General features: G+C 45.4%; 1 protein-coding gene across 8 annotated transcripts in view; it reads left to right on the plus strand.

Annotated features, from left to right (window-relative positions):
- Positions 1–16,998, plus strand: part of mycbp2 (MYC binding protein 2) — a 294,316-nt gene that overhangs the window by 124,388 nt on the left and 152,930 nt on the right. For all 8 annotated transcript variants that reach the window (XM_021578600.2, XM_021578599.2, XM_021578604.2 and 5 more), the window contains exon 18: positions 3,440–3,559. In XM_021578600.2, coding sequence (XP_021434275.2) covers positions 3,440–3,559 — 120 coding nt within the window. The remainder of the gene's footprint in view (positions 1–3,439; positions 3,560–16,998) is intronic.

Below are 16,998 nucleotides of genomic sequence, written 5' to 3' on the forward strand. Positions count from 1 at the left end.
AAAAAGGGGTTAAAATAAAATACAAGACTAAACTCTCCTTCCAGACTCACATTAAACATATCCAATCCAAAATGAAATCTATAATCGGCTTCCTATTTCGCAACAAAGCATCCTTGACTGATGCTGCCAAACATACCCTCGTAAAACTGACCATCCCACCGATCCTCGACTTCGGCGATGTAATTTACAAAATATCCTCCAACACTCTACTCAACAAATTGGATGCAGTCTATCACAGTGCCATCTGTTTTGTCACCAAAGCCCCATATACTACCCACCACTGCGATCTGTACTCTCTCGTTGGCTAGCCCGCGCTTCATACTCGTCGCCAAACCTACTGGCTCCAGGTCCTCTACAAGTGTCTGCTAGTTAAAGTCCCACCTTATCTCAGCTCACTGGTCACCATAGCTGCACGCGCTCATGCAGGTATATCTCACTGGTCACCCCCAAAGCCAATTCTTCCTTTGGTCGCCTCTCCTTCCAGTTCTCTGCTGCCAATGACTGGAACAAACTCCAAAAATCACTAAAGCTGGAGACTCTCTTACCTCCCTCACTAGCTTTAAGCACCAGCTGTCAGAGCAGCTCTCAGATCACTGCACCTGTACATAGTTCATCTGTAAATAGCCCATCCAATCTACCTCATCCCCATACTGTATTTATTTTTTTATCTTGCTCCTTTGCACCCCAGTATCTCTACTTTCACATTCATCTTCTGCACATTCCACCATTCCAGTGTTTAATCGCTATATTATAACTACTTCGCCACCATGGCCTATTTATTGCTTTACCTCTCTTATCCTACCTCATTTGCACATGTTGTATATAGATTGTTCTACTGTATTATTGATTGTATGTTTGTTTATTCCATGTGTAACTCTGTGTTTTTGTATGTGTCGAACTGCTTTGCTTTATCTTGGCCAGGTCGCAGTTGCAAATGAGAACTTGTTCTCAACTAGCCTACCTGGTTAAATCAAGGTGAAATATTTTTTTAAATATCTAAGAGACGGAACGTGTCTCCTTCCTGAGCGGTATGACGGCTGCGTGGTCCCATGGTGTTAATACTTGCGTACTATTGTTTGTACAAATGAACGTGGTACCTTCAGGCGTTTGGAAATTGCTCCCAAGGATGAACCAGACTTGTGGAGGTCTACAGTCTTTTTCAATGTTTTTCTGAGGTCTTTTCTGATTTCTTTTGATTTTCCCGTGATGTCAAGCAAAGAGGCACTGAGTTTGAAGGTAGGCCTTGAAACACATCCACAGGTATACCTCCAATTGACTCAAATGAGTCAATTAGCCTATCGGAAGCTTCTAAAGCCATGACATAATTTTCTGGAATTTTCCAAGCTGTTTAAAGGCCCAGTCAATTTAGTGCAATAAATTTGTGGAGTGGCTGAAAAACTAGTGTTAATGACTTCATACACTACCAAGTGTATGTAAACCTCAGACTTCAACTGTATTGCCTCAATTACATTGACACCTGTGCCCCCGCACATTGACTCTGTACTGGTACCCCCCTGTATATAGCCTCCACATTGACTCTGTACTGGTACCCCCTGTATATAGCCTTCACATTGACTCTGTACCGTAACACCCTGTATATAGTCTCCACATTGACTCTGTACCGTAACACCCTGAATATAGCCTCCACATTGACTCTGTACCGTAACACCCTGTATATAGCCTCCACATTGACTCTGTACTGGTACCCCCTGTATATAGCCTCCACATTGACTCTGTACCGGTAACCCCTGTATATAGCCTCCACATTGACTCTGTACTGGTACCCCCTGTATATAGCCTTCACATTGACTCTGTACCGTAACACTCTGTATATAGCCTCCACATTGACTCTGTACCGGTACCCCCTGTATATAGCCTCCACATTGACTCTGTACCGTAACACCCTGTATATAGCCTCCACATTGACTCTGTACCGTAACGCCCTGTATATAGTCTCCACATTGACTCTGTACTGTAACACCCTGTATATAGCCTCCACATTGACTCTGTACTGGTACCCCCTGTATATAGCCTCCACATTGACTCTGTACCGGTACCCCCTGTATATAGCCTCCACATTGACTCTGTACCGGTAACCCCTGTATATAGTCTCCACATTGACTCTGTACCGGTAACCCCTGTATATAGTCTCCACATTGACTCTGTACTGGTACCCCCTGTATATAGCCTCCACATTGACTCTGTACTGGTACCCCCTGTATATAGCCTCCACATTGACTCTGTACTGGTACCCCCTGTATATAGCCTCCACATTGACTCTGTACCGGTAACCCCTGTATATAGCCTCCACATTGACTCTGTACCGGTAACCCCTGTATATAGCCTCCACATTGACTCGGTACCGGTAACCCCTGTATATAGTCTCCACATTGACTCTGTACCGGTAACCCCTGTATATAGCCTCCACATTGACTCTGTACTGGTACCCCCTGTATATAGCCTCCACATTGACTCTGTACCGGTACCCCCTGTATATAGCCTCCACATTGACTCTGTACCGGTACCCCCTGTATATAGCCTCCACATTGACTATGTACCGGAACCCCCTGTATATAACCTCCACATCGACTCTGTACCGGTACCCCCTGTATATAACCTCCACATCGACTCTGTACCGGTAACCCCTGTATATAACCTCCACATCGACTCTGTACCGGTACCCCCTGTATATAGCCTCCACATCGACTCTGTACCAGTAACCCCTGTATATAGCCTCACTACTGTTATTTATAGCTGCTGTTTAATTATTTTTTTGTTTTTATTTTTTAATTATCTACTTTTTACTTAACTGCTTTGTTGGTTAAGGGCTTCTACAGATGTTGTTTTCGGCACGTGACAAATAACATTTGATTACATTTGATTTTGAAGGTCAAATATAGGATATTATGCTACTATATAGGTAAAGCATCAAGGGGAGATGGTGTGTTCTTTTACCCCTATTTTGCACTCCTCTTGGAACTAAAGTAATGTTAGTTTCAACTTCTAAACAGAACAGATATGACAGTATTTTCAGAACTAAGTAAATGCAGCTGGAAAGAACTGGACTAAGCCCTGGATTCTGTTGCTGTGTAGTTAGGTGTCACAAGCACCTGCAAGTGATACACCACATTGAAATTGAACATGGAGCAATCTTAACAACCCCTAAAGTCCTGCCCTTTTTGAGATTTTGAGTTTTTACCTTTTTTACCTTTTCACATGCTTTCATTGCCTTTTCTTCCTTATCTCCTTTTTTTCTTGGAATCACTTGCTCATTTCAGCTTCCCCAGGACTGTCAGTGTTCCCGGTCCTGAGACACCCATCTCTGAAGCTGCAAACAGAGTTCTCTCCCTCTTTCTTAACCCCTACCCCCTCTGTATCTCTCCTGCCTGCTCCATCCTTCCCTCTCTCCACCTGACTGACGGCCTGTTCGCCTTTGCAGACGGGAGCAGCGAGCGAGGGGAGAAGGACGCCAGTAAGATCACCACTTACCCCCCGGGGGCGGTGCTTTTCGACTGCGAGATGACAGCTGTGCAGGTCAGCTGCGGCCTCCACCATTCAGGTAGGTCCCCTGGCCACTTCCTGTCATTAACTTCTTGCTTCTTTGATCTCTTTTTCGGTTGTGTTTGATCTCAAGAGGAAGACTCAATCAATCAATCAATCAAATTTATTTTATATAGCCCTTCGTACATCAGCTGATATCTCAAAGTGCTGTACAGAAACCCAGCCTAAAACCCCAAACTGTTTGTGTTGATGAGTGTCTTCTGGCCACATATCAAATAGCCACAGCTCATGAAGGTATTTCAATAGAAACAGTTAAAGGAATTGACCCTTCACTAAGCCCCGCCCCTATTGTTACTGTTGTTTCCGTGGTCAACATTTTCCCGGGAAGCTCAATTCCCCATTCAAACTATTTGAGAGAATTGTGTTTTGATACTCAATGAAATTAAACACAAACTAACCATTGCTAATGAGTCTTGGGCATGTTGTGGCAGACTTACAATTGCTTCACAGGAACTTGGTAAAATGAAGTTTGTAGTGTGGCTAGTGTTAGGTTCTAATTTTTCAGAGTAAATAACTCACGGAAGTTTAATTCTTCCCAAAGGGTCGACACAGCTGTATTCAGACCAAGACATGTTTCCACCACTACCAGTATATATACTCCACTTTAGACTCTCCACCACTACCAGTATATATACTCCACTTTAGACACCCCTCCTCCTCTCTACCACTACCAGTATATATACTCCACTTTAGACACCCCTCCTCCTCTCCACCACTACCAGTATATATACTCCACTTTAGACTCTCCACCACTACCAGTATATATACTCCACTTTAGACACCCCTCCTCCTCTCTACCACTACCAGTATATATACTCCACTTTAGACACCCTCCTCCTCTCAACCACTACCAGTATATATACTCCACTTTAGACTCTCCACCACTACCAGTATATATACTCCACTTTAGACTCTCCACCACTACCAGTATATATACTCCACTTTAGACACCCCTCCTCCTCTCTACCACTACCAGTATATATACTCCACTTTAGACACCCCTCCTCCTCTCCACCACTACCAGTATATATACTCCACTTTAGACACCCCTCCTCCTCTCCACCACTACCAGTATATATACTCCACTTTAGACACCCCTCCTCCTCTCCACCACTACCAGTATATATACTCCACTTTAGACACCCCTCCTCCTCTCCACCACTACCAGTATATATACTCCACTTTAGACTCTCCACCACTACCAGTATATATACTCCACTTTAGACACCCCTCCTCCTCTCCACCACTACCAGTATATATACTCCACTTTAGACTCTCCACCACTACCAGTATATATACTCCACTTTAGACACCCCTCCTCCTCTCTACCACTACCAGTATATATACTCCACTTTAGACACCCCTCCTCCTCTCCACCACTACCAGTATATATACTCCACTTTAGACACCTCTCCTCCTCTCCACCACTACCAGTATATATACTCCACTTTAGACACCCCTCCTTCTCTCCACCACTACCAGTATATATACTCCACTTTAGACACCCCTCCTCCTCTCCACCACTACCAGTATATATACTCCACTTTAGACACCCCTCCTTCTCTCCACCACTACCAGTATATATACTCCACTTTAGACACCCCTCCTTCTCTCCACCACTACCAGTATATATACTCCACTTTAGATACCCCTCCTCCTCTCCACCACTACCAGTATATATACTCCACTTTAGACACCCCTCCTTCTCTCCACCACTACCAGTATATATACTCCACTTTAGACACCCCTCCTTCTCTCCACCACTACCAGTATATATACTCCACTTTAGACACCCCTCCTCCTCTCCACCACTACCAGTATATATACTCCACTTTAGATACCCCTCCTCCTCTCCACCACTACCAGTATATATACTCCACTTTAGACACCCCTCCTCCTCTCCACCACTACCAGTATATATACTCCACTTTAGACTCTCCACCACTACCAGTATATATACTCCACTTTAGACACCCCTCCTCCTCTCCACCACTACCAGTATATATACTCCACTTTAGACACCCCTCCTCCTCTCCACCACTACCAGTATATATACTCCACTTTAGACACCCCTCCTCCTCTCCACCACTACCAGTATATATACTCCACTTTAGACACCCCTCCTCCTCTCCACCACTACCAGTATATATACTCCACTTTAGACACCCCTCCTCCTCTCTACCACTACCAGTATATATACTCCACTTTAGACACCCCTCCTCCTCTCCACCACTACCAGTATATATACTCCACTTTAGACTCTCCACCACTACCAGTATATATACTCCACTTTAGACACCCCTCCTTCTCTCCACCACTACCACTATATATACTCCACTTTAGACTCTCCACCACTACCACTATATATACTCCACTTTAGACACCCCTCCTCCTCTCCACCACTACCAGTATATATACTCCACTTTAGACACCCCTCCTTCTCTCCACCACTACCAGTATATATACTCCACTTTAGACACCCCTCCTCCTCTCTACCACTACCAGTATATATACTCCACTTTAGACACCCCTCCTCCTCTCTACCACTACCAGTATATATACTCCACTTTAGACTCTCCACCACTACCAGTATATATACTCCACTTTAGACACCCCTCCTCCTCTCCACCACTACCAGTATATATACTCCACTTTAGACACCCCTCCTCCTCTCCACCACTACCAGTATATATACTCCACTTTAGACACCCCTCCTCCTCTCCACCACTACCAGTATATATACTCCACTTTAGACACCCCTCCTCCTCTCCCCCACTACCAGTATATATACTCCACTTTAGACACCCCTCCTCCTCTCCACCACTACCAGTATATATACTCCACTTTAGACTCTCCACCACTACCACTATATATACTCCACTTTAGACACCCCTCCTCCTCTCCACCACTACCAGTATATATACTCCACTTTAGACACCCCTCCTCCTCTCCACCACTACCAGTATATATACTCCACTTTAGACACCCCTCCTCCTCTCCACCACTACCAGTATATATACTCCACTTTAGACACCCCTCCTCCTCTCCACCACTACCGGTATATATACTCCACTTTAGACTCTCCACCACTACCAGTATATATACTCCACTTTAGACACCCCTCCTCCTCTCCACCACTACCAGTATATATACTCCACTTTAGACACCCCTCCTCCTCTCCACCACTACCAGTATATATACTCCACTTTAGACACCCCTCCTTCTCTCCACCACTACCGGTATATATACTCCACTTTAGACACCCCTCCTCCTCTCCACCACTACCAGTATATATACTCCACTTTAGACACCCCTCCTCCTCTCCACCACTACCAGTATATATACTCCACTTTAGACACCCCTCCTCCTCTCCACCACTACCAGTATATATACTCCACTTTAGATACCCCTCCTCCTCTCTACCACTACCAGTATATATACTCCACTTTAGACACCCCTCCTCCTCTCCACCACTACCAGTATATATACTCCACTTTAGACTCTCCACCACTACCAGTATATATACTCCACTTTAGACACCCCTCCTCCTCTCCACCACTACCAGTATATATACTCCACTTTAGATACCCCTCCTCCTCTCTACCACTACCAGTATATATACTCCACTTTAGACACCCCTCCTCCTCTCCACCACTACCAGTATATATACTCCACTTTAGACTCTCCACCACTACCAGTATATATACTCCACTTTAGACACCCCTCCTCCTCTCTACCACTACCAGTATATATACTCCACTTTAGATACCCCTCCTCCTCTCCACCACTACCAGTATATATACTCCACTTTAGATACCCCTCCTCCTCTCCACCACTACCAGTATATATACTCCACTTTAGACACCCCTCCTCCTCTCCACCACTACCAGTATATATACTCCACTTTAGACACCCCTCCTCCTCTCTACCACTACCAGTATATATACTCCACTTTAGATACCCCTCCTCCTCTCTACCACTACCAGTATATATACTCCACTTTAGACACCCCTCCTCCTCTCCACCACTACCAGTATATATACTCCACTTTAGACACCCCTCCTCCTCTCCACCACTACCAGTATATATACTCCACTTTAGACACCCCTCCTCCTCTCCACCACTACCAGTATATATACTCCACTTTAGACACCCCTCCTCCTCTCCACCACTACCAGTATATATACTCCACTTTAGACTCTCCACCACTACCAGTATATATACTCCACTTTAGATACCCCTCCTCCTCTCCACCACTACCAGTATATATACTCCACTTTAGACACCCCTCCTCCTCTCCACCACTACCAGTATATATACTCCACTTTAGACACCCCTCCTCCTCTCCACCACTACCAGTATATATACTCCACTTTAGACACCCCTCCTCCTCTCCACCACTACCAGTATATATACTCCACTTTAGACTCTCCACCACTACCAGTATATATACTCCACTTTAGACACCCCTCCTCCTCTCCACCACTACCAGTATATATACTCCACTTTAGACACCCCTCCTCCTCTCCACCACTACCAGTATATATACTCCACTTTAGACACCCCTCCTCCTCTCCACCACTACCAGTATATATACTCCACTTTAGACACCCCTCCTCCTCTCCACCACTACCAGTATATATACTCCACTTTAGACACCCCTCCTCCTCTCCACCACTACCAGTATATATACTCCCCTTTAGACACCCCTCCTCCTCTCTACCACTACCAGTATATATACTCCACTTTAGACACCCCTCCTCCTCTCCACCACTACCAGTATATATACTCCACTTTAGACACCCCTCCTCCTCTCCACCACTACCAGTATATATACTCCACTTTAGACTCTCCACCACTACCAGTATATATACTCCACTTTAGATACCCCTCCTCCTCTCTACCACTACCAGTATATATACTCCACTTTAGACACCCCTCCTCCTCTCCACCACTACCAGTATATATACTCCACTTTAGACTCTCCACCACTACCAGTATATATACTCCACTTTAGACACCCCTCCTCCTCTCTACCACTACCAGTATATATACTCCACTTTAGACACCCCTCCTCCTCTCCACCACTACCAGTATATATACTCCACTTTAGACACCCCTCCTCCTCTCTACCACTACCAGTATATATACTCCACTTTAGACACCCCTCCTCCTCTCTACCACTACCAGTATATATACTCCACTTTAGACACCCCTCCTCCTCTCCACCACTACCAGTATATATACTCCACTTTAGACACCCCTCCTCCTCTCTACCACTACCAGTATATATACTCCACTTTAGACACCCCTCCTCCTCTCCACCACTACCAGTATATATACTCCACTTTAGACACCCCTCCTCCTCTCCACCACTACCAGTATATATACTCCACTTTAGACACCCCTCCTCCTCTCCACCACTACCAGTATATATACTCCACTTTAGACACCCCTCCTCCTCTCCACCACTACCAGTATATATACTCCACTTTAGACACCCCTCCTTCTCTCCACCACTACCAGTATATATACTCCACTTTAGACACCCCTCCTCCTCTCCACCACTACCAGTATATATACTCCACTTTAGACACCCCTCCTCCTCTCCACCACTACCAGTATATATACTCCACTTTAGACACCCCTCCTCCTCTCCACCACTACCAGTATATATACTCCACTTTAGACACCCCTCCTCCTCTCCACCACTACCAGTATATATACTCCACTTTAGACTCTCCACCACTACCAGTATATATACTCCACTTTAGACTCTCCACCACTACCAGTATATATACTCCACTTTAGACACCCCTCCTCCTCTCTACCACTACCAGTATATATACTCCACTTTAGACACCCCTCCTCCTCTCTACCACTACCAGTATATATACTCCACTTTAGACACCCCTCCTCCTCTCCACCACTACCAGTATATATACTCCACTTTAGACACCCCTCCTCCTCTCTACCACTACCAGTATATATACTCCACTTTAGACACCCCTCCTCCTCTCCACCACTACCAGTATATATACTCCACTTTAGACACCCCTCCTCCTCTCCACCACTACCACTATATATACTCCACTTTAGACACCCCTCCTCCTCTCTACCACTACCAGTATATATACTCCACTTTAGACTCTCCACCACTACCAGTATATATACTCCACTTTAGACACCCCTCCTTCTCTCCACCGCTACCAGTATATATACTCCACTTTAGACTCTCCACCACTACCAGTATATATACTCCACTTTAGACACCCCTCCTCCTCTCCACCACTACCAGTATATATACTCCACTTTAGACTCTCCACCACTACCAGTATATATACTCCACTTTAGACTCTCCACCACTACCAGTATATATACTCCACTTTAGACACCCCTCCTCCTCTCCACCACTACCAGTATATATACTCCACTTTAGACTCTCCACCACTACCAGTATATATACTCCACTTTAGACACCCCTCCTCCTCTCCACCACTAACAGTATATATACTCCACTTTAGACTCTCCACCACTACCACTATATATACTCCACTTTAGACACCCCTCCTCCTCTCCACCACTACCAGTATATATACTCCACTTTAGACACCCCTCCTCCTCTCCACCACTACCAGTATATATACTCCACTTTAGATACCCCTCCTCCTCTCTACCACTACCAGTATATATACTCCACTTTAGACACCCCTCCTCCTCTCCACCACTACCAGTATATATACTCCACTTTAGACACCCCTCCTCCTCTCCACCACTACCAGTATATATACTCCACTTTAGACTCTCCACCACTACCAGTATATATACTCCACTTTAGACACCCCTCCTTCTCTCCACCACTACCAGTATATATACTCCACTTTAGACTCTCCACCACTACCAGTATATATACTCCACTTTAGACACCCCTCCTCCTCTCCACCACTACCAGTATATATACTCCACTTTAGACACCCCTCCTCCTCTCCACCACTACCAGTATATATACTCCACTTTAGACACCCCTCCTCCTCTCCACCACTACCAGTATATATACTCCACTTTAGACACCCCTCCTCCTCTCCACCACTACCAGTATATATACTCCACTTTAGACACCCCTCCTCCTCTCCACCACTACCAGTATATATACTCCACTTTAGACACCCCTCCTCCTCTCCACCACTACCAGTATATATACTCCACTTTAGACTCTCCACCACTACCAGTATATATACTCCACTTTAGACACCCCTCCTCCTCTCCACCACTACCAGTATATATGCTCCACTTTAGACTCTCCACCACTACCAGTATATATACTCCACTTTAGACACCCCTCCTCCTCTCCACCACTACCAGTATATATACTCCACTTTAGACACCCCTCCTCCTCTCTACCACTACCAGTATATATACTCCACTTTAGACACCCCTCCTCCTCTCCACCACTACCAGTATATATACTCCACTTTAGACTCTCCACCACTACCAGTATATATACTCCACTTTAGACACCCCTCCTCCTCTCCACCACTACCAGTATATATACTCCACTTTAGACTCTCCACCACTACCAGTATATATACTCCACTTTAGACTCTCCACCACTACCAGTATATATACTCCACTTTAGACACCCCTCCTCCTCTCCACCACTACCAGTATATATACTCCACTTTAGACTCTCCACCACTACCAGTATATATACTCCACTTTAGACTCTCCACCACTACCAGTATATATACTCCACTTTAGACACCCCTCCTCCTCTCCACCACTACCAGTATATATACTCCACTTTAGACACCCCTCCTCCTCTCTACCACTACCAGTATATATACTCCACTTTAGACTCTCCACCACTACCACTATATATACTCCACTTTAGACACCCCTCCTCCTCTCCACCACTACCAGTATATATACTCCACTTTAGACTCTCCACCACTACCACTATATATACTCCACTTTAGACACCCCTCCTCCTCTCCACCACTACCAGTATATATACTCCACTTTAGACTCTCCACCACTACCACTATATATACTCCACTTTAGACACCCCTCCTCCTCTCCACCACTACCAGTATATATACTCCACTTTAGACACCCCTCCTCCTCTCCACCACTACCAGTATATATACTCCACTTTAGACACCCCTCCTCCTCTCCACCACTACCAGTATATATACTCCACTTTAGACACCCCTCCTTCTCTCCACCACTACCAGTATATATACTCCACTTTAGACACCCCTCCTCCTCTCTACCACTACCAGTATATATACTCCACTTTAGACACCCCTCCTCCTCTCCACCACTACCAGTATATATACTCCACTTTAGACTCTCCACCACTACCACTATATATACTCCACTTTAGACACCCCTCCTCCTCTCCACCACTACCAGTATATATACTCCACTTTAGACTCTCCACCACTACCACTATATATACTCCACTTTAGACACCCCTCCTCCTCTCCACCACTACCAGTATATATACTCCACTTTAGACACCCCTCCTCCTCTCCACCACTACCAGTATATATACTCCACTTTAGACACCCCTCCTCCTCTCCACCACTACCAGTATATATACTCCACTTTAGACTCTCCACCACTACCAGTATATATACTCCACTTTAGACACCCCTCCTCCTCTCTACCACTACCAGTATATATACTCCACTTTAGACACCCCTCCTTCTCTCCACCACTACCAGTATATATACTCCACTTTAGATACCCCTCCTCCTCTCTACCACTACCAGTATATATACTCCACTTTAGACACCCCTCCTCCTCTCCACCACTACCAGTATATATACTCCACTTTAGACTCTCCACCACTACCACTATATATACTCCACTTTAGACACCCCTCCTCCTCTCCACCACTACCAGTATATATACTCCACTTTAGACACCCCTCCTCCTCTCCACCACTACCAGTATATATACTCCACTTTAGACTCTCCACCACTACCAGTATATATACTCCACTTTAGACACCCCTCCTCCTCTCCACCACTACCAGTATATATACTCCACTTTAGACTCTCCACCACTACCAGTATATATACTCCACTTTAGACACCCCTCCTCCTCTCTACCACTACCAGTATATATACTCCACTTTAGACACCCCTCCTTCTCTCCACCACTACCAGTATATATACTCCACTTTAGATACCCCTCCTCCTCTCCACCACTACCAGTATATATACTCCACTTTAGACTCTCCACCACTACCAGTATATATACTCCACTTTAGACACCCCTCCTCCTCTCCACCACTACCAGTATATATACTCCACTTTAGACACCCCTCCTCCTCTCCACCACTACCAGTATATATACTCCACTTTAGACACCCCTCCTCCTCTCCACCACTACCAGTATATATACTCCACTTTAGACACCCCTCCTCCTCTCCACCACTACCAGTATATATACTCCACTTTAGACACCCCTCCTCCTCTCCACCACTACCAGTATATATACTCCACTTTAGACACCCCTCCTCCTCTCCACCACTACCAGTATATATACTCCACTTTAGACACCCCTCCTCCTCTCCACCACTACCAGTATATATACTCCACTTTAGACACCCCTCCTCCTCTCCACCACTACCAGTATATATACTCCACTTTAGACACCCCTCCTCCTCTCCACCACTACCAGTATATATACTCCACTTTAGACTCTCCACCACTACCAGTATATATACTCCACTTTAGACACCCCTCCTCCTCTCCACCACTACCAGTATATATACTCCACTTTAGACTCTCCACCACTACCACTATATATACTCCACTTTAGACACCCCTCCTCCTCTCCACCACTACCAGTATATATACTCCACTTTAGACACCCCTCCTCCTCTCCACCACTACCAGTATATATACTCCACTTTAGACACCCCTCCTCCTCTCCACCACTACCAGTATATATACTCCACTTTAGACTCTCCACCACTACCAGTATATATACTCCACTTTAGACACCCCTCCTCCTCTCCACCACTACCAGTATATATACTCCACTTTAGACACCCCTCCTCCTCTCCACCACTACCAGTATATATACTCCACTTTAGACACCCCTCCTCCTCTCCACCACTACCAGTATATATACTCCACTTTAGACACCCCTCCTCCTCTCCACCACTACCAGTATATATACTCCACTTTAGACACCCCTCCTCCTCTCTACCACTACCAGTATATATACTCCACTTTAGACACCCCTCCTCCTCTCTACCACTACCAGTATATATACTCCACTTTAGACTCTCCACCACTACCAGTATATATACTCCACTTTAGACACCCCTCCTCCTCTCTACCACTACCAGTATATATACTCCACTTTAGACACCCCTCCTCCTCTCTACCACTACCAGTATATATACTCCACTTTAGACACCCCTCCTCCTCTCCACCACTACCAGTATATATACTCCACTTTAGACACCCCTCCTCCTCTCCACCACTACCAGTATATATACTCCACTTTAGACTCTCCACCACTAACAGTATATATACTCCACTTTAGACACCCCTCCTCCTCTCTACCACTACCAGTATATATACTCCACTTTAGACACCCCTCCTTCTCTCTACCACTACCAGTATATATACTCCACTTTAGACACCCCTCCTCCTCTCCACCACTACCAGTATATATACTCCACTTTAGACACCCCTCCTCCTCTCCACCACTACCAGTATATATACTCCACTTTAGACTCTCCACCACTACCAGTATATATACCCCACTTTAGACTCTCCACCACTACCAGTATATATACTCCACTTTAGACACCCCTCCTCCTCTCTACCACTACCAGTATATATACTCCACTTTAGACTCTCCACCACTACCAGTATATATACTCCACTTTAGACTCTCCACCACTACCAGTATATATACTCCACTTTAGACTCTCCACCACTACCAGTATATATACTCCACTTTAGACACCCCTCCTCCTCTCTACCACTACCAGTATATATACTCCACTTTTACACACCCCTCCTTCTCTCCACCACTACCAGTATATATACTCCACTTTAGACACCCCTCCTCCTCTCCACCACTACCAGTATATATACTCCACTTTAGACTCTCCACCACTACCAGTATATATACTCCACTTTAGACACCCCTCCTCCTCTCTACCACTACCAGTATATATACTCCACTTTAGACACCCCTCCTCCTCTCTACCACTACCAGTATATATACTCCACTTTAGACACCCCTCCTCCTCTCCACCACTACCAGTATATATACTCCACTTTAGACTCTCCACCACTACCAGTATATATACTCCACTTTAGACACCCCTCCTTCTCTCCACCACTACCAGTATATATACTCCACTTTAGACACCCCTCCTTCTCTCCACCACTACCAGTATATATACTCCACTTTAGACTCTCCACCACTACCACTATATATACTCCACTTTAGACACCCCTCCTCCTCTCCACCACTACCAGTATATATACTCCACTTTAGACACCCCTCCTCCTCTCCACCACTACCAGTATATATACTCCACTTTAGACACCCCTCCTCCTCTCCACCACTACCAGTATATATACTCCACTTTAGACACCCCTCCTCCTCTCCACCACTACCAGTATATATACTCCACTTTAGACTCTCCACCACTACCAGTATATATACTCCACTTTAGACTCTCCACCACTACCAGTATATATACTCCACTTTAGACACCCCTCCTCCTCTCTACCACTACCAGTATATATACTCCACTTTAGACTCTCCACCACTACCAGTATATATACTCCACTTTAGACTCTCCACCACTACCAGTATATATACTCCACTTTAGACACCCCTCCTCCTCTCCACCACTACCAGTATATATACTCCACTTTAGACACCCCTCCTCCTCTCCACCACTACCAGTATATATACTCCACTTTAGACACCCCTCCTCCTCTCCACCACTACCGGTATATATACTCCACTTTAGACTCTCCACCACTACCAGTATATATACTCCACTTTAGACACCCCTCCTCCTCTCCACCACTACCAGTATATATACTCCACTTTAGACACCCCTCCTCCTCTCCACCACTACCAGTATATATACTCCACTTTAGACACCCCTCCTCCTCTCCACCACTACCAGTATATATGCTCCACTTTAGACACCCCTCCTCCTCTCCACCACTACCAGTATATATACTCCACTTTAGACACCCCTCCTCCTCTCCACCACTACCAGTATATATACTCCACTTTAGACACCCCTCCTCCTCTCTACCACTACCAGTATATATACTCCACTTTAGACACCCCTCCTCCTCTCTACCACTACCAGTATATATACTCCACTTTAGACTCTCCACCACTACCAGTATATATACTCCACTTTAGACACCCCTCCTCCTCTCCACCACTACCAGTATATATACTCCACTTTAGACACCCCTCCTCCTCTCCACCACTACCAGTATATATACTCCACTTTAGACACCCCTCCTCCTCTCTACCACTACCAGAATATATTCTCCACTTTAGACTCTCCACCACTACCACTATATATACTCCACTTTAGACACCCCTCCTCCTCTCCACCACTACCAGTATATATACTCCACTTTAGACACCCCTCCTTCTCTCTACCACTACCAGTATATATACTCCACTTTAGACACCCCTCCTCCTCTCCACCACTACCAGTATATATACTCCACTTTAGACTCTCCACCACTACCAGTATATATACTCCACTTTAGACTCTCCACCACTACCAGTATATATACTCCACTTTAGACACCCCTCCTCCTCTCCACCACTACCAGTATATATACTCCACTTTAGACACCCCTCCTCCTCTCCACCACTACCAGTATATATACTCCACTTTAGACACCCCTCCTTCTCTCCACCACTACCAGTATATATACTCCACTTTAGATACCCCTCCTCCTCTCCACCACTACCAGTATATATACTCCACTTTAGACACCCCTCCTCCTCTCCACCACTACCAGTATATATACTCCACTTTAGACACCCCTCCTTCTCTCCACCACTACCAGTATATATACTCCACTTTAATCTCTCCACCACTACCAGTATATATACTCCACTTTAGACACCCCTCCTCCTCTCCACCACTACCAGTATATATACTCCACTTTAGACACCCCTCCTCCTCTCCACCACTACCAGTATATATACTCCACTTTAGACACCCCTCCTCCTCTCCACCACTACCAGTATATATACTCCACTTTAGACACCCCTCCTCCTCTCTACCACTACCAGTATATATACTCCACTTTAGACACCCCTCCTCCTCTCCACCACTACCGGTATATATACTCCACTTTAGACACCCCTCCTCCTCTCCACCACTACCAGTATATATACTCC

Source organism: Oncorhynchus mykiss, chromosome 22 (assembly GCF_013265735.2).
Source record: "Oncorhynchus mykiss isolate Arlee chromosome 22, USDA_OmykA_1.1, whole genome shotgun sequence".
Lineage (NCBI taxonomy): Eukaryota > Metazoa > Chordata > Actinopteri > Salmoniformes > Salmonidae > Oncorhynchus > Oncorhynchus mykiss.